The sequence below is a fragment of the Scyliorhinus torazame genome, chromosome 12 (genome assembly GCF_047496885.1).
Source record: "Scyliorhinus torazame isolate Kashiwa2021f chromosome 12, sScyTor2.1, whole genome shotgun sequence".
NCBI classification, from domain to species: domain Eukaryota; kingdom Metazoa; phylum Chordata; class Chondrichthyes; order Carcharhiniformes; family Scyliorhinidae; genus Scyliorhinus; species Scyliorhinus torazame.
The window spans coordinates 94,016,238-94,036,291 of NC_092718.1; the positions used below are offsets into that span (position 1 = coordinate 94,016,238).

Below are 20,054 nucleotides of genomic sequence, written 5' to 3' on the forward strand. Positions count from 1 at the left end.
AAGTGGATGTAGCGGTGCGCCATGGCATATAGGGCATCTGTCACTGCCCGGATGCACCGATGCACCGATGTCTGCGATATGCCGGACAGGTCCCCACTCGGTGCCTGGAATGACCCCGTTGCATAAAAGTTCAGGGCCACCGTAACCTTGACGGACACGGGGAGAGGGTGTCCCCCGCCAGTGCCACGCGGTGACAGGTGTGCCAGCAGGTGGCAGATGTGTGCCACGGTTTCCCGGCTCATCCGGAGTCTCCTCCTGCATTCCCGGTCCGTGAGGTCCTGGTATGACTGCCGGGGCCGGTACACACGGGGCGCCCTCGGGTGCCTCCGTTGCTGTGGGGCCGCGACGTCCTCCTCCCCCTCCTCGTCCTGTCGGTCAGGTGTCCCTCCAGCCTGGGCGGCTGCCGCCTGCCCCTCTGCGGCAGACTGCGCCGCCTCTCTGGCACGCTCCTCCTCCTCCTCCTCCTCCTCCTCCTCATCCAGGGCAACATAGACATGACTCGCTGGATGATCTGAAAACATGACGGCCTGGTGGGGGGGAGGGGAACGACGACATGTCATCATTGCCCATATTCCCTCCTCCCCCCAGCCAGGTGGCATGGACCGCATGGGTCCAACTGTTGGAGGCTGGCACCTGGCCAGGTGGACCAACTCACTTGCCCTCCCATCCCCCTCCTCGGCACGGACCCCCCCCAACCTCAACCCCAGCACGGACCCCCCCCCCAACCCCCAACCTCCACCCCGGCACGGACCCCCCCCCAACCTCCACCCCGGCACGGACCCCCCCCCAACCTCCACCCCAGCACGGACCCCCCCCCAACCCCCAACCTCCACCCCGGCACGGACCCCCCCCAACCTCCACCCCAACACGGACCCCCCCCAACCCCCAACCTCCACCCCGGCACGGACCCCCCCCAACCTCCACCCCAGCACGGACCCCCCCCCAACCCCCAATCTCCACCCTGGCACGGACCCCCCCCAACCTCCACCCCAACACGGACCCCCCCCAACCCCCAACCTCCACCCCGGCACGGACCCCCCCCAACCTCCACACCAGCACGGACCCCCCCCCAACCCCCAACCTCCACCCCAGCACGGACCCCCCCCAACCTCCACCCCAGCACGGACCCCCCCCGCAACCTCCAACCCGGCACGGACCCCCCCCAACCTCCACCCCAGCACGGACCCCCCCCAACCCCCAACCTCCACCCCAGCACGGACCCCCCCCCCAACCTCCACCCAGCACGGACCCCCCCCAACCTCCACCCTGGCACGGACCCCCCCCAACCTCCACCCCAGCACTGACCCCCCCCCAACCCCCAACCTCCGCCCCGGCACGGACCCCCCCCGCAACCTCCACACCGGCACGGACCCCCTCCTGGCACTCCCCCGGAGCCCAGCCTACTCTAACCACCCCCCCCCGCCACACACACACACACACAACCCGAGACACACCTCTCCTCACGCAATCAGACTGCGGCCATGCCATTTCCTGCCCAGAGCCAACCCCCCAGGCCGTCACTCACCTCCACGCAGGTCGGCGTGAGCCTGGAGCACCGGGTTACGCCGATGAAAAGGAGGTTTGATTCACGTCGACGTGAACGGTCATCACGTCGACGGGACTTCGGCCCATCCGGAAGGGAGAATATCGGCAGGCCGAAAATCGGCTGCCTTGCGCAGACCCGTGACATTCTCCGCGGCAGCGACGCCATTAACGCCCCGCCGACTTTTCTCCCTTCGGAGACTTCGGCGGGGGCGGGGGCGGGATTCACGGCAGCCAACGGCCATTCTCCGACCCTCTGGGGGGTCGGAGAATGACGCCCCATGCGCTCCAAAATCCCTCTGTTACTCTGCACTTCTCAATATTCTCCCAATGTTTAGACCATAAGACTATAAGACATAGGCGCGGAAGTAAGGCCATTCGGCCCATCGAGTCCACTCCACCATTCAATCATGGCTGATTTCAACTCCATTTACCCGCTCTCTCTCCATAGCCCTTAATTCCTCGAGAAATCAAGAATTTATCAACTTCTGCCTTAAAGATACTCAACGTCCTGGCCTCCACCGCCCTCTGTGGCAATGAATTCCACAGACCCACCACTCTCTGGCTGAAGAAATTTCTCCTCATCTCTGTTCTAAAGTGACTCCCTTTTATTCGAAGGCTGTGCCCCCGGGTCCTAGTCTCCCCTGCTAATGGAAACAACTTCCCTACATCCACCCTATCTAAGCCATTCATTATCTTGTAAGTTTCTATTAGATCTCCCCTCAACCTCCTAAACTCCAATTAATATAATCCCACGATCCTCAGACGTTCATCGTATGTTAGGCCTACCATTCCTGGGATCATCCGTGTGAATCTCCGCTGGACCCGCTCCAGTGCCAGTATGTCCTTCCTGAGGTGTGGGGCCCAAAATTGCTCACAGTATTCTAAATGGGGCCTAACTAATGCTTTATAAAGCTTCAGAAGTACATCCCTGCTTTTATATTCCAAGCCTCTTGAGATGAATGACAACATTGCATTTGCTTTCTTAATTACGGACTCAACCTGCAAGTTTACCTTTAGAGAATCCTGGACTAGGACTCCCAAGTCCCTTTGCACTTCAGCATTATGAATTTTGTCACCGTTTAGAAAATAGTCCATGCCTCTATTCTTTTTTCCAAAGTGCAAGACCTCGCACTTGCCCACGTTGAATTTCATCAGCCATTTCTTGGACCACTCTCCTAAACTGTCTAAATCTTTCTGCAGCCTCCCCACCTCCTCCATACTACCTGCCCCTCCACCTATCTTTGTATCATCGGCAAACTTAGCCAGAATGCCCCCAGTCCCGTCATCTAGATCGTTAATATATAAAGAGAACAGCTGTGGCCCCAACACTGAACCCTGCGGGACACCACTCGTTACCGGTTGCCATTCCGAAAAAGAACCTTTTATCCCAACTCTCTGCCTTCTGCCTGACAGCCAATCGTCAATCCATGTTAGTACCTTGCCTCGAATACCATGGGCCCTTATTTTACTCAGCAGTCTCCCGTGAGGCACCTTATCAAAGGCCTTTTGGAAGTCAAGATAGATAACATCCATTGGCTCTCCTTGGTCTAACCTATTTGTTATCTCTTCAAAGAACTCTAACAGGTTTGTCAGGCACGACCTCCCCTTACTAAATCCATGCTGACTTGTCCTAATCTGACCCTGCACTTCCAAGAATTTAGAAATCTCATCCTTAACAATGGATTCTAGAATCTTGCCAACAACCGAGGTTAGGCTAATTGGCCTATAATTTTCCATCTTTTTCCTTGTTCCCTTCTTGAACAGGGGGGTTACAACAGCGATTTTCCAATCCCCTGGGACTTTCCCTGACTCCAGTGACTTTTGAAAGATCATAACTAACGCCTCCACTATTTCTTCAGCTAGCTCCTTTAGAACTCTAGGATGTAGTCCATCTGGGCCCGGAGATTTATCAATTTTTAGACCTCTTAGTTTCTCTAGCACTTTCTCCTTTGTGATGGCTACCATATTCAACTCTGCCCCCTGACTCTCCGGAATTGTTGGGATATTACTCATGTCTTCTACTGTGAAGACTGACGCAAAGTACTTATTTAGTTCCTCAGCTATTTCCTTGTCTCCCATCACAAAATTACCAGCTTCATTTTGGAGCGGCCCAATGTCAACTTTTGCCTCCCGTTTGTTTTTAATGTATTTAAAGAAACTTTTACTATCATTCCTAATGTTACTGGCTAGCCTACCTTCATATTTGATCCTCTCTTTCCTTATTTCTCTCTTTGTTATCCTCTGTTTGTTTTTGTAGCCTTCCCAATCTTCTGACTTCCCACTACTCTTTGCCACATTATAGGCTTTCTCTTTTGCTTTGATGCATTCCCTAACTTCCTTTGTCAGCCATGGCTGCCTAATCCCACCTCTGATAACCTTTCTTTTCTTTGGGATGAACCTCTGTACTGTGTCCTCAATTACTCCCAGAGACTCCTGCATTGCTTTTCTACTGTCTTTCCCACTAGGCTCTGCTCCCAGTCGATTTTTGTCAGTTCCTCCCTCATGCCCCTGTAGTTACCTTTATTTAACTGTAACACCTTTACATCTGATTCTACCTTCTTTCTTTTAAATTGGAGATTGAATTCTACCATATTATGATCACTGCCTCCTAAGTGCTCCCTTACTTTAAGATCTTTAATCAAGTCTGGCTTATTACATAACACTAAGTCCAGAATGGCCTGTTCCATCGTGGGCTCCATCACAAGCTGTTCCAAAAAGCCCTCCTGTAAACATTCAATGAATTCCCTTTCCTTGGGTCCACTGGCAGCATTATTTACCCAGTCCACCTGCATATTGAAGTCCCCCATGATCACTGTGACCTTGCCTTTCTGACATGCACTTTCTATTTCGTGGTGCATTTTGTGCCCCCGGTCCTGGCCACTGTTAGGAGGCCTGTACATAACTCCCATTATGGTTTTTTTGCCTTTGTGGTTCCTCAACTCTACCCACACAGACTCCACATCATCTGACCCTATGTCATTTAGTGCTATTGATTTAATTTAATTCCTAATTAACAAGGCAACCCCGCCCCTTCTGCCCACCTCCCTGTCTTTTCGATAGGTTCTGAATCCCTGGATGTTTAAATGCCAGTCCTGAGCCCCCTGCAACCATGTCTCTGTGATGCCTACCACATCATACCTGCCAGTCACAATCTGGACCACAAGCTCATCTACCTTGTTCCGTACACTGCGTGCATTTAAATATAGCACCTTTAATTCTCTATTGACCGTCCCTTTTTGTTTTCTTAGTGTGGTGGACCTTGGTTTACTGAGCCTTTCCATACACTGTGTCATATTTTGTGGGATGGGGACTGTCGTAACCTCTCCTGAGTTTTGTCTTTTCGTGCTTTTTTGTATACCTAAGCAGCTACGCTTCCCACTGATTACTTCACCTCTTGGTTCCCTGACTTTCCCTTCCCCCCCCCCAATCTTTAGTTTAAAGTCCTATTGACTTATAAGTTTGTTTATTTTGTTTGTTAGCCTTGTTCCCATTTAGGGTTATTACTTCTCATTTGAATTTAACCAGCTGAGAATTCCTTCATCCAACATACACTGTTGGGGGAATCGGCACTCGGTCATGTTTTTTACGTTGCTCCTGCGATTTGCTCCCTTTGTAAAAATTCATTTATAATTTTTTAAAATGTTATTCATTTTTCAAAGCGACAAAGCCAGAGTGCTTTCTTCGTCCAAAAAAGCAATTACATAAAGGGGACATTGCTGGCTGTGCCAGCATTTATTGCCCCTTGCTAACTGCCCTCCATTATATAGTCAGTCACATTGCTGTGTGTCTGGAGTAACATGTAGGCCAGAGCAGGTAAGGATGGCAGATTTACTTCTCTGAAGGACATTGAAGACCCAGATGGGTTTTTACAACAATGGTTTCATGGTCATCGTTTGACCTTTTTAATCCCTGATTTCTTCAATTGAATTTAAATTTCACCATCTTCCCTGGTGGCAATTTGAACCCAGTTCCCCAGATCTTGCCCGGGACACTGTGTTACGAGTCGAGTGACATTCCCTTCTCTTGCTGTCTCTTTCAAAATGTGATTTAACCCGCAGGTTGACAGTGTGGAACAGGAGGAAATGGAGCCTCTGAGAGATGTAAGTATTTTACAGCTTTCACATTGCAATAGACAATAACAGCAGATAAAGGTGTTTCCCGAACAGTAACACGTGGAGGTGATAGGAAGAGAGAGACATTTTCTGTTATGATAAGGTGCTAAACAACTTAGACATTCACCAGGGAGTGGTTGCAATTCAGCTCCCAGTCTCAATGAGGAGGTTTGTGAACACAGTGTAGACAAAGCATATTGTGGTCACTGTGATTAATTGGCTGTCAACAACCTACACAATTCCATTTAACATGTTTACATGAGTGACTAAAAAAGATGTCATTTCAACTGAAGTTTCCCCACACACAATCCATAATAAATACACTGGTTTCACAGTACGATGATAGATGCTGACAGCATAGATATGAAGCATGTCATTTTAACTGAAGTTTTCCCACACTGAATTTAATGGGAACACATTGGTTTCACAAGACAACAATTGATGCTTACAGTGTAGAAGGAGACCATTTAGCTCACCTGTTCATATCTGTGAAACAAGCAGATACTTCCAGATGCATAGAAGATCATCATAGATTATCATAGATTATCATAGAATTTACAGTGCAGAAGGAGGCCATTCAGCCCATCGAGTCTGCACCGGCTCTTGGAAAGAGCACCCTACCCAAGGTCAACACCTCCAACCTGTCCGATAACCCAGTAACCCCACCCAACACTATGGGCAATTTTGGACACTAAGGGCAATTTATCATGGCCAATCCACCTAACCTGCACATCTTTGGACTGTGGGAGGAAACCGGAGCACCCGGAGGAAACCCACGCACACACAGGGAGGATGTGCAGACTCCGCACAGACAGTGACCAAAGCCGGAATCGAACCTGGGACCCTGGAGCTGTGAAGCAATTGTGCTATCCACAATGCTACCGTGCTGCCCTATGGGGGGCTGGACAGGGTGAGTTCTAAAAGAATGTTTCTCCTTGTGGGTGACACCAGAGTTTGGGGGCACAAGTTAACAATAACGTAAACATTTTTTAAAGTTAACTTACGGGATGTGGACGTCACTGGTTAGGCCAGCATTTATTGCCTATCCCTAGTTGCCGTTCAGAAGGTGGTGGTGAGTTGCCTTCTTACACTGCTGCAGTCCTTGAGGTTTAGGTACACCCATTATGCTGTTAAGGAGAGAGTTCCAGAATTTTTCCCCAGTGACAAATCAGGGTGGTGAGTGACTTGGAGGGGAACCTACAGGTGGTGCGGTTCCCAGGTATCGACTGCTCTTGTCCTCCTAGACAGTAGTGGTGGTGGGTTTGGAAGGTGTTGTCTAAGGAAACTTGGTGAGTTACACAAGAACATAAGAACTAGGAGCAGGAGTAGGCCATCTGGCCCCTCGAGCCTGCTCCACCATTTAATGAGATCATGGCTGATCTTTTGTGGACTCAGCTCCACTTTCCAGCCCGAACACCATAACCCTTAATCCCTTTATTCTTCAAAAAACTATCTATCTTTATCTTAAAAACAGTTAATGAAGGAGCCTCTACTGCTTCACTGGGCAAGGAATTCCATAGATTCACAACCCTTTGGGTGAAGAAGTTCCTCCTAAACTCAGTCCTAAATCTACTTCCCCTTATTTTGAGGCTATGCCCCATAGTTCTGCTTTCACCCACCAGTGGAAACAACCTGCCCGCATCTATCCTATCTATTCCCTTCATAATTTTATATGTTTCCATAAGATCCCCCCTCATCCTTCTAAATTCCAACGAGTACAGTCCCAGTCTACTCAACCTCTCCTCGTAATCCAACCCCTTCAGCTCTGGGATTAACCTAGTCAATCTCCTCTGCACACCCTCCAGTGCCAGTACGTCCTTTCTCAAGTAAGGAGGCCAAAACTGAACACAATACTCCAGGTGTGGCCTCACTAACACCTGATACAATTGCAGCATAATCTCCCTAGTCTTAAACTCCATCCCTCTAGCAATGAAGGACAAAATTCCATTTGCCTTCTTAATCACCTGTTGCATCTGTAAACCAACTTTTTGCGACTCATGCACTAGCACACCCAGGTCTCTCTGCACAGCAGCATGTTTTAATATTTTATCATTTAAATAATAATCCCTTTTGCTGTTATTCCTACCAAAATGGATAACCTCACATTTGTCAACATTGTATTCCATCTGCCAGACCCTAGCCCATTCACTTAGCGATCCAAATCCCACTGCAGACTTCCAGTATCCTCTGCACTTTTTGCTTTACCACTTATCTTAGTGTCGTCTGCAAACTTGGACACATTGCCCTTTGTCCCCAACTCCAAATCATCTATGTAATTTGCGAACAGTTGTGAGCCCAACACTGATCCCTGAGGGACACCACTAGCTACTGATTGCCAACCAGAGAAACACCCATTGATCCCCACTCTTTGCTTTCTATTAATTAACCAATCCTCTATACAGGCTACTACTTTACCCTTAATGCCATGCATCTTTATCTTATGCAGCAACCTTTTGTGTGGCACCTTGTCAAAGGCTTTCTGGAAATCCAGATATACCACATCCCTTGGCTCCCTGTTATCTACTGCACTGGTAATGTCCTCAAAAAATTCCACTAAATTAGTTAGGCACGACCTGCCCTTTATGAACCCATGCTGCGTATGCCCAATGGGGCAATTTCCATCCAGATGCCTCGCTATTTCTTCCTTGATGATAGATTCCAGCATCTTCCCTACTACCGAAGTTAAGCCTATAACTGGCCTATAATTACCCGCTTTCTGCCTACCTCCTTTTTTAAACAGTGGTGTCACGTTTGCTCATTTCCAATCCGCCGGGACCACCCCAGAGTCTTGTGAATTTTGGTAAATTATCACTAGTGCATTTGCAATTTCCCTAGCTATCTCTTTTAGCACTCTGGGATGCATTCCATCAGGGCCAGGAGACTTGTCTACCTTTAGCCCCATTAGCTTGCCCATCACTACCTCCTTGGTGATAACAATCCTCTCAAGGTCCTCACCTGTCATAGCCTCATTCCCGTCAGTCACTGGCATGTTATTTGTGTCTTCCACTGTGAAGACCGACCCAAAAAACCTGTTCAGTTCCTCAGCCATTTCCTCATCTCCCATTATTAAATCTCCCTTCTCATCCTCTAAAGGACCAATATTTACCTTAGCCACTCTTTTTTGTTTTATATATTTGTAGAAACTTTTACTATCTGTTTTTATATTCTGAGCAAGATTACTCTCATAATCTATCTTACTCTTCTTTATAGCTTTTTTTGTAGCTTTCTGTTGCCCCCTAAAGATTTCCCAGTCCTCAGGTCTCCCACTAATCTTTGCTACTTTATATGCTTTTTTCTTCAATTTGATACTCTCCCTTATTTCCTTAGATATCCACGGTCGATTTTCCCTTTTTCTACCGTCCTTCCCTTTTGTTGGTATAAACCTTTGCTGAGCACTGTGAAAAATCGCTTGGAAGGTTCTCCACTGTTCCTCAAATGTTTCACCATAAAGTCTTTGCTCCCAGTCTACCTTAGCTAGTTCTTCTCTCATCCCATTGTAATCTCCTTTGTTTAAGCACAAAATACTAGCGCTTGATTTTACCTTCTCACCCTCCATCTGTATTTTAAATTCCACCATATTGTGATCGCTCCTTCCGAGAGGATCCCTAACTATGAGATCCTGAATCAATCCTGTCTCATTACACTGGACCAGATCTGGGACTGCTCGTTCCCTCGTAGGTTCCATTACATACTGTTCTAGGAAACTATCGCGGATACATTCTATAAACTCCTCCTCAAGGCTACCTTGACCGACCTGGTTAAACCAATCGACATGTAGATTAAAATCCCCCATGATAACTGCTGTACCATTTCTACATGCATCAGTTATTTCTTTGTTTATTGCCTGCCCCACCATAATGTTACTATTTGGTGGCCGTTAGACTACTACTACCAGTGACTTTTTCGCCTTACTATTCCTGATTTCCACCCAAATGGATTCAACCTTATCCTCCAGAGCACCGATGTCATCCCTTACTGTTGCCCGGATGTCATCCTTAAATAACAGAGCTACACCACCTCCCTTACCATCCATTCTGTCCTTCCGAATAGTTTGATACCCTCGGATATTTAACTCCCAGTCGTGATCATCCTTAAACCATGTTTCAGTCATGGCCACTAAATCATAGTCATTCGCGATGATTTGCGCCATCAACTCATTTACCTTAAACCGAATACGACAAGCATTCAGGTATACTTATGTTGGCTTTTTTTACCTCTGTTCTGAATCTTAACACCTCGATCAGTAACCTCTCCTAAGTTATATTTCCTCTTAACCTTTCTTCTAATTTTCCTTGTCGTTGAACCCATATCTTTATGTAACCACCTGCCGCGTCACTTATCATTAATGTTTTCACTTCCCGTTTTATTCTTTTTAGTATTCCTGGTCCTATTCATTGAGCTCCCCTCAGTCACTGTACCTTGTACTGTCGCCCTTTTTGATTTTTGACTATGGCTTCTCTGCCTTACACTTTCCCCCTTACTGCCTTTTGTTTCTGTCCCTGTTTTACTACCTTCCAACTTCCTGCATCAGTTCCCATCCCCCTGTCACATTAGTTTAAACCCTCCCCAACAGCTCTAGCAAACACCCCCCCTAGCACACCGGTTCCAGTCCTGCCCAGGTGCAGACCGTCCGGTTTGTACTGGTCCCACCTCCCCCAGAACCAGTTCCAATGCCCCAGGAATTTGCAGTGCATCTTGTAGATGGTACACACGGCTGGCACTGCTCGTCGGTGGTGGAGAGTATAAATGTTTGTGGAATGGGGAGCAATCAAGCAGACTGCTTTGTCCCGGATAGTGTTGAGCTTCTTGAGTATTGTTGGAGCTGCACTCATCCAGGTAAGTGGAGAGTATTCCATTACACTCCTGACTTGTGCCTTGTTGATGATGGACAGGCTTTGGGGGGGGGGGGGGGGGGGTCAGGTGATGAGTTACTCGTCGTAAGATTCTCGTCTTTGACCTCCCCTGGTAGCCACAATATTAATGTGGCTAGTCCAGTTCAGTTTCTGATCAATGGTAACCCCCAGGATGTTGATTGTGGGGGATTCAGCGATGGTACTGCCATTGAATGTCAAGGGTTGATGGTTAGATCCCCTTTTGCAGGAGATGGTCATTGACGGGCACTTGTGTGGCGCAAATGTAATTTACCACTTGTCAACCAAAGCCTGGATATTGTCCAGGCCGTGCTACATTTGAACATGGACTGCTTCATTATCTGAAGAGTCACGAATGGTGCTGAACGCTGTCAGTCACACGCCAACATCCCCACTTCTGACCTTATGATGGAAGGCAGGTCATTGATGAAGATGGTTGGACCTAGGACACCCTGAGGAACTCCTTCAGTGATGTCCTGGAGCTGAGGTGATTGACCTCCAACACCACAACCACCTTCCTTTGTGCAAGGTATGACTCCAACCAGCAGAGAGTTTTCGCCCTGATTCCTATTGACTCCAGTTGAACTAGGGCTCATTGATGCGATACTTGGTCAAATGTTGCCCTGATGTCACCTCATCTCAGCTCTTTTGTCCATGTTTGAACCAAGGCCGTAATGAGGTCAGGAGCTGAGTGACACAGGCGGAACCCAAACTGAGCATCCGTGAGCAGGTCATTGCTGAGTAAGTGCCACTTGATAATGCTGTTGATGATTCCTTCCATTACTTTGCTAATGATGGAAAGTAGACTGATAGGGCGGTAATTGGCTGGGTTGGATTTGTCTTGTTTCTTGTGTACAGGACACACCTGGACAACTTTCCGCATTGCCAGGTAGATGCCAGTGTTGTAGCTGTACTAGAACAGCTTGGCTAGGGGTGCGGGCAATTCTGGAGCTCAAGACGTCAGTACTATTGCTGGGATATTGTCAGGGCCCATAGCCTTTGCCGTATCCAGTGCCTTCAGCCGTTTCTTGATATCACGCGGAATGAATAGTATTCGCTGAAGACGAACATCTGTGATGCTGGGGACCTCTGGAGGACACCGAGGTGGATCATCCACTCTGCACTGACTGAAGAATTTTGCGAATGCCTCAGCATTGTCTTTTGGACATATGTGCTGGGTTCCTCCATCATTGAGGATGGAGCCTCCTCCTCCAGTGAGTTGTTTAATTGTACACCATCATTCACGGCTGGATGTGGCAGGACTGCAGAGCTTAGACCTGATGCGATGTGGGATCGCTTAGCTCTGTCTATTACTTGCTGCTTATGCAGTTTGGCACACAAGTAGTCCTGTGTTGTAACTTCACCAGGTTGACACCTCATTTTTTGGTATGCCTGGTGTTGCTCCTGGCATGCTCTCCTGCACTCTTCATTGAATCAGGGTTGATCCCCTGGCTTGGTGGTAATGGTAGAGTGCGGGATATGCCGGTCCATGAGGTTGCAGTTTGTGGTTGAATACAATTCTGCTGCTGCTGATGGCCCCCAGCGCCTCATGGATGCCCAGTCTTGAGTTGCGGATCTGTTCTAAGTCTACCCCATTTAGCACGGTGGTAGAGCCAGCCAACATGCTGGAGGATATCCTCAATGTGACGGCGGGACTTTTTCTCCACAAGGACTGTGAGGTGGTCACTTGTACCGATACTGTCATGGAAAGATGCATCTGCAGCAGGCAGATTGGTGAGGATGACGTCAATTTTTCTTTCCTTCTTGTTGGTTCCCTCACCACCTGCTGCAATCCCAGTCCAGCCATATGTCCTTTAGGACCCGGCCAGCTTCGTCCATTGTGGTACTACCAAGCCAGACTTGTTGATGGACATTGAAGTCCTCCACCCAGAGCATATTCTGCACCCTTGTCACCCTCAGTGCTTCCTCCAAGTGGTGTTCAACATTAAGGAGTACTGATCCATTAGCTGATGGTGGCCTGTCCATATAAATCAGAAGGAGGTTTCCTTGTCCATGTTTAACCTGAAGTCATGAGACTTCATGGGGTCCAGAATCAATGTTGAGGACTCCCAGGGCAACTCCTTCTCGACTGTATAACACCGTGCCGCCACCTCTGCTGGGTCTGTCCTGTCTCACCAACAGGACAGGAATGGTGATAATGGTGTCTGTAAGGTATGATTCTGTGAGTATGACTATGTCAGGCTGTTGCTTGACTAGTCTATGAGACATCTCTCCCAACTTTGGCAAAAGCCCCCAGATATTGGTAAGGAGGACTTTGCAGGATCGGCAAGGCTGGGTTTGCCGTTGTCTTTTCCAGTGCCTGGTTCGATGCCGGGTGGTCCGTCCGGTTTCAAATCCATTTTTGTGCTTTTGAATACAACTGAGTGTCTTGCTGGGCCATTTCAGAGGGCACTTAAGAGTTAAACACATTGCTGTGGATCTGGAGTCACATGTAGGTCAGACAACGATGGCAGATTTCCTTCCCTAAAGGACATTAGTGAACCAGATGGGTTTTTGCAACAATCGACAATGTTTCATGGTCACCGTTAGACTTTTAATTCCAGATATTTTATTGAGTTTAAATTCTATCACCTGCCATGGTGGGGTTTGAACTCAGGTCCCCACATCATTAGCCTGGGTCTCTGGATTACTAGTCCAGTGACATTGCCACTATGCCACCACCTCCCCATTGAGATAAGGACAATTGTTCTCTCTAAGTGTGTCATGTGCAATTCTCTTACCCCCGGTTAGTGAAGACTAGGGACATTGAATATTTTTAAGGCAGAGGTAGCTAGATTCTTGACTAACATGTGAACAAAGGTTATTGGGGGAGACACAGTTGTGGCTTTAAGACAACTATCAGATCAGTAAATGTTTTCTTGAATGACAAGGCAGGCTCAAGGGGCCGAATGGCCTACTCCTTCCCCCAAGTTTCTGCGCTCTTTCCCTTTGAGTCCCCTAAAAAAAAACCCTCACCACTTGCTCTAATATTAGGCCTCCTCATTTTGGACCCTCGATCACGTCCTTCGAGGAGTACGTCCTTCTGAACCATTCTATTTGGATACCTCATAATTTCCAAGTAAATCTCCCTTCAGCTCCCTCTGCTCAAAGAAAGCAACCCCAATCATTCCTTATAATAAAAATTCTCCAGCCCAGGCACCACCCACATATATCTCCTCTGTGCCCTATGATACAATGACGTGGTTTGAATCATGCAGTGGCCGGCACTATGTGCAGTATACCAGCTGCAGGCAAACCATTGTTCTATTCAAGCCAATTGTAACCTCCCTGCTCTTGTATTCCACGCCTGGGTTAATAGGAGCAAACAACCTGTGTGCCTTTTGACCACATTATCTACCATTCAACCACCTTTGGGGTTTGTTGAACATGCACTCCAGGGTCCCTCTGTTCCTCTCCACTTCTCACTCTTTGACCATTTGTTGTGTATTCACTTACCTGCAGAGCTTTGTTTGTAATGATTAGAATTGACATGTGTGACAGCCGATCTAACCAGTTATAAGTTGTCACTTCCTTGTTGTCCAGCCCCACTCTGCTGGGTAAATCTATGCCGAAACCTTCGGGCCGTTCATGCCGGCGGGATCATCCGGTCCAACCGACGGTGCACCTCCACCCCAGTTGCCCAGCAACGAGAGGTGCATTCAACAGAAACCCTGTTGACAATGGCAGGTTGTTTCCACAGCGAGTTGCACTGTAAAACCCACCCACTGACTTTAAAAATGCTATCCTGAACTTGCCCCGCTCTCCCTCTATTTCCTCTCTGCAACCCTTCCATTTTAAATGTGATATTCAATCGACTGGATAACGACAGGGGAAAGGATAGGAATGTGTCCCTGGATCCAATAAGAATTTCCGGGAGCTTTCACATTGCAATGGATAATGGCGGCAGATAAAGGGGTTTCCCTTCAGTACCCCATGGAGGTGGGAGGTAGAGAGAGAGACATTTTCTGTTGCTGGATGGTGATAAACATTTCAGAGATTTCCCAGAGTGGATCCTATTGGTTTCTACTCTCAATAAGGAAGGTTAGGGAGACAGAGTGAGAATCTCGATCATTTTGGTCAATACATTGATGATTGTTCTGCCAACAGTTCATACCAGCTCACATTGAACCACCTTCTCTCTTCCTGAAATATGAAACTACTCTGTGTGTTCTAAAGATGGCACATTGATAGTTTGCACATTAATCATTGCTAACACTCATACAAATTTTCTCACAGAGCGACGGTGAAGCTGCAAGTGCAAAGATGGACTCGAATCGCAAGGGTGGGCACTTGTCTTCATCGCAAACTTAAATCCCAGTTAAGTGTCTGGCTCGGTGCAGCACAGAGGGTGATATAACAAACTGGATTTGAGTGAGCTGTGGGTCCAACTCAGTGGCAATGCCAGTATCCATTTCCTGAGATGAATGATTCAACCAATCGGGTTTGAGCCAACTTTCGGACTCATTTTCCATTGTCAGTGGCCGGATTCTTCAGCCTTTGGAGTTCTCTGTTCCTGTCTGCAGCCCACCCAGCCCGTGGGTTTCCCGGCAGTGTGGGGTGGCTCCAATGGGAAATCCCATTGACAAGCGGCAGGAAGAGAGAATCCCTCTGCCAGTGAATGGCACGCTGCCGAGAAACATGCGGCTGGGAGACCGGAGACTCCAGCTCGTGTTAAAGATGCTGCTTAAATCCATGCTGCATATTAATAACAGACAGTCCACTGCACAGAAACAAACTGTTCCGCCAAATGGCCCATCATCAGGTTATTCTCCACATGAGCCTTCAGCCACCACAATCACTCTATCTATCTATTCTATTCCGATCTCACTCATATCATACCTTGCTTCCCCTCATACTCATTTCTCCTGTCTATACTAACCAATCCATGTCAATAGCAGGTTCCACATTCTGACTACTCCCTCAGTAAAATGGTGATGACAATCTTCCATTAATGGGGCCTAGCATTGAACCCAGCCACCCCCATAACTGGAATACTCTTACCTCTGTTCCTTATCAAACCCTTCAGAATTTTAAAGAGCAGAATCAGGTCATCCCTCATCCTTCACTTTTTTGGAAACAAAAGCCACGATCGGTTCAGTCTTTCCTGATGGGTGAAACCTCCCAGTTCATGGACCATCCTTGTCATTCTGTTGTTGTTTGCAAATTCATTTTTATTAGGGTGTGAGCCCTGCCGGGAATGCCAAGCATTCTTATCCTGCCCTATTTCCCCTTGAACTGAGTAGCTGACTGGACCATTACAGAGAGGAGCAAGTAAGAGTAAACCACATTGCTGTGGGTCAGGAGTCACAAGTAGGCCAGACTGGGTAAGGACAGCAGATTTCCCTTCCCAAAGGGGCATCAGTGAAGCAGATGGGGTTTCTATGACAATTGATGTTAGTTTCATGGTATTGTTCCCAGGATCAACTTTCAATAAGTTAATGGTATTCAAATTCCACCAGCTGCCTTGATGGGATTCGAGTCCCAGACCGGCACAGCTGGGTCTCAGGATTAGTGGCTCTGTGACATTACCAATGTCTTCCCACCTTTGCCCGTGTCCCTGTGCCCTTTTTATACCCTGGGAGACCAGAACAGAAGGCACCCTGAGTGTGCTTTAACCAAGGTTCTGTGTAAGATTAACATAATTTCTCTTCTTTTGAATTTTATTTCTTGACAAATTAATCCCCAATGTTTTGTTTGTGCTGCTGTGGCATTGTCAACCCGCATTGCAACTTCTGGTATTTTCTGAACACATACCTCGTCACCCCTTTGCTACTCTGTCACGTACAATGTCTGATTTGAAAATGAGTTGGTGACTTTGAGACATTTCATAGATATTTTCTTTCACCTATTTGCCTCACGTGGATTCATTCATTTCCACATATTCTCTGTATGACAGCTGACAACTGAGGTCACAGATATGATCTGACGAGCAGCAAATTATCCAGGGAATACCTAAGTGAAACAGCACAGGTGGGATTCTGCAAATCGCCGAGGCGGGAAAAAAACGGTGCAAACCCTGGCGGGAACCACTCCGGCGTCGAGCCACCCCAAAGGTGCAGAATCCTCCGCACCTTCGGGGGCTAGAACGGCGCCGGAGTGGTTTGCGCCGCGCCGGCCGGCGGGGAAGGGCTTGGCGCAACACCAACCGGCGCCGAAGGGCCGAGTTGGCGCATGCGCGGGAGCACCAGTGTGTGCTGGCGTCATCCCAGTGCATGCGCAGAGGGGGGTTCATCTCCACGTCAGCCATCGCAGATCGGTACAATTCTGACGCAGAGGAATGGAGTGTCCTCACAGCACAGGCCCGCCGTGCCGTGGGCCCTGATCGCCGGCCAGGCCACAAAGGGGGCACCCGCTGCCAGATCTCCCCCCCCCCCCCCCCCCCCCCCCCGCCCCCCGAGGACCCGGGAGGCCGCCCACGGAGCTGGGTCCTGCCAGTAGGGACCAACCTTGATTTACGCCGGCGGGACCCTCGTTAAACGGGCGGGAGAATTCGGCCAGCCCCGGGGCCCATTGCGTCGCGCCGGTCCCCGCCATTCTCCGTGGCGGGCAGCGCGATTCACGCCAGGGCGAATTTTGGGGGGCCGGAGAATTCGGCGGATGTCGGGGGTGGGATTCATGCCGACCCCCGGCGATTCTCCAACCCAGTGGGGGGTTCGGAGAATCCCGCCCAGCTTTTTGAACTCAAACCAGTGAGTATCTTCTTCTCTAAAATTGCAATAGACAATCGCAGCAGATTAGCGGGATCTTAATGGTGACTCAATGGAGTCCAGTGGTTCAAGATGGTGGCTCACTACCACCTTTCCAATGAGCAATAAATGCTGACTTTCACAGCGATGCCTACATCCCATGAAAAGCAATTGAAAAACATCGATGGTCATCTGATGATGGAGCTGATTTGTCCTGGGGCCAGGAAGTGAATATAACAGTTCTGTTTGTCCATTCCCTGTGACAAAAAAATAATCTTTGTGTGTAATGCTTTCCCTCTTACTTTCCATTGGCTGCTCAGTTTGAAGTTACAGAAATAGCTACTGGTGCTTAACCACAGTTTTCTATCGCTCAAGGCCTCCTTATCCAATGCCTTCCACACAGAGACATACCTTGCCAACGTGATGCACTCTCCAGGCCTGTGACATTGCACAGATCAGTTCTTCAGTGGAATTCATACTTTCAAGTTCCCTCAGCTCTTTTAGCGTGCAATTAGTCCCGGTTTTCAGCTCCTCTTTTTACTCTATTTAAAAATAGCATTGAAAAATCGGAAATCCGTCAGCTTAATCCCTTTTCAAAATGGCAGATGAATCAAGCAGGTATAAACCCATTAAAGAAAGATTTCCCATCTTCAACATCATGAACATTCACGGTGAGCCGTGGTGGGGGGGGGTGGTGTGAAGCAAAACAAAAGTATAGATCTTGTTTGAAGAGTATTTTATGAACAGTATAATGAAGATGACTCAGAGGCAGAAGCACAAAGTCATCTCCTTTAGTTCTGCTGCATTGCATTCCTCATGCCAACAACATTCCTCATGGCTATGACATTCCTCATGGCTATGACATTCCTCATGACTATGACATTCCTCATGCCAACAACATTCCTCATGCCAACAACATTCCTCATAGCTATGACGTACCTCATGCCAACAACATTCCTCATGGCTACAACATTCCTCATGCCAACAACATTCCTCATAGCTATGACGTACCTCATGCCAACAACATTCCTCATGCCAACAACATTCCTCATAGCTATGACGTACCTCATGCCAACAACATTCCTCATGGCTACAACATTCCTCATGACTATGACATTCCTCATGGCTACAACATTCCTCGTGATTTCTATCTTGTTTTATGTGTCCTCTGATTCATTCCTACTTTTCCTGCTTTCTTTCCCTCAGGCAGTGAGGTCCGCAGGCCAACTGGTCTCCAACGAGGGTCCCAGTGAAGATCACAACATGACGGCTACACGAGCACTGCAATAACCATGACTGGATGCCTTGAGAATCACAAAGATGGATTCATTGATGCACTTAAAGGAAAGTCACTTCAATCAATGAAGGGGAAAGGAATCAATGATGATGGGATTAGCTGGAGAAGCGAGTGGGAGGCAAGCAGCCTCGACCTGTTGGGAATTAATTGTTTGGTTGTATGGTGACAAAGCTTTGTAATATTTTGTCATACTTTGAATAGGACTGGATGGAGCCCTTCAATATTCAACTTTGTTAATATCAATGGATCTGAAAGTAGAGTGAAAGTAGAAAGACGACCATGCAATATTGTCTGTTTTATTCCACTGTACAAGACAAAATGTTTTCCCCATCAGAACATATAGAAGCAGGAGTAAGCCATTCAGTCCGTCAAGCCTGCTCCAACATTTAACAATATCAGGGCTGTATTTTTTCCTCAACTCCACCCTCCTGCCTTATCCCCATATTTTTAAATTCCCTTTGTACAAAAAGCTTCGCCCTCAGTCTGGAATATACTCAAGCACTGAGTGTGCATAGCCCTCTGAGGTAGAGAATCCCACTGGTTTCCACACCTCTGAGTGAAGAAATTCCTCCACATGTCAGCCCAAAATGGTCGCCCCCTATCCTGAGACTGGCCATTTATTCTGGGTTGCCCAGACAGGAGGGAACATTTACTGAGCTTCGACTTCATTAACATCCTTAGGAATCTTAACAATTAATTCACTTCTCTCCTTACTCGTCTCCATGGAATACATATATTGGGTCTACTCAACCCAACCCCAGGGGACAATCCCCGCATATCAGGAGCTGGTTTAGTGAACCTCGATCCCATTCACTCTCGGTCAAGTACATCCTTACTTCGGTGAGGTTTCCAAAACTGTGCACAGTGCTCCAGGTGTGAGCTGATCAATACTCTCTGGAATTGGAGTAAGACATCTTTACTCCAGCATCCCAATGCCATCTTAAAAAACGGCTAACAAACCATTCACCCCACACATCCTTGTTTTACCTGCAGGTTTCCTTTCTGTGATTCGTGTACAAGGACAGATTTTCTGACTGTAACGCATCCCATATATTTATGCTGTTTCAAAGAGTTACAAAATCCCACTGAAATCAAAGAGGTGCAGAAGATTCAACTGCACATTGAATGACATCAGTTAATAAGTGATTCCAGAGAATGGTGCAGCTATAATCTAGATAATGATGTTTTGTTAAATCTCATGAACTACAAGTGATAATTCTGGATTCAAGATGGACTATTTTTCTGTGTTACTATAAATAATAAACAAAGCTTGATTTTAAAATGGATTTCTGCAGTATGCTGACTATTGTAGGATTCAGTAATCGGTATTTAATTCAGGATTCAGAATCATTAGGAAAACAAAGGCAGTTTTATGGGATTTATATTGCATTGGTAAACATTAGAAACAAGGGGCGAAATTCTCCCCAAACGGCGCGATGTCCGCCGACTGGCGCCCAAAACGGCGCCAATCAGACGGGCATCGCGCCGCCCCAAAGGTGCGGAATGCTCCGCATCTTTGGGGGCCGAGCCCCAACATTGAGGG

At 47.7% G+C, this 20,054-nt stretch overlaps 1 protein-coding gene across 6 annotated transcripts in view; it reads left to right on the forward strand.

Annotated features, from left to right (window-relative positions):
- Positions 1-19,793, forward strand: part of LOC140386565 (hepatic and glial cell adhesion molecule-like) — a 76,883-nt gene extending 57,090 nt beyond the window's left edge. For 4 of the 6 annotated variants that reach the window (XM_072468987.1, XM_072468988.1, XM_072468992.1 and 1 more), the window contains 2 exons: positions 5,604-5,645; positions 18,421-19,793. In XM_072468987.1, coding sequence (XP_072325088.1) covers positions 5,604-5,645; positions 18,421-18,504 — 126 coding nt within the window. In that variant the 3' untranslated portion in view covers positions 18,505-19,793. Of the gene's footprint in view, positions 1-5,603; positions 5,646-14,764; positions 14,841-18,420 lie in introns of those variants that run through there. The other 2 variants (XM_072468989.1, XM_072468991.1) reach the window with 1 other exon arrangement.
- Positions 19,794-20,054: the final 261 nt, after the last annotated feature.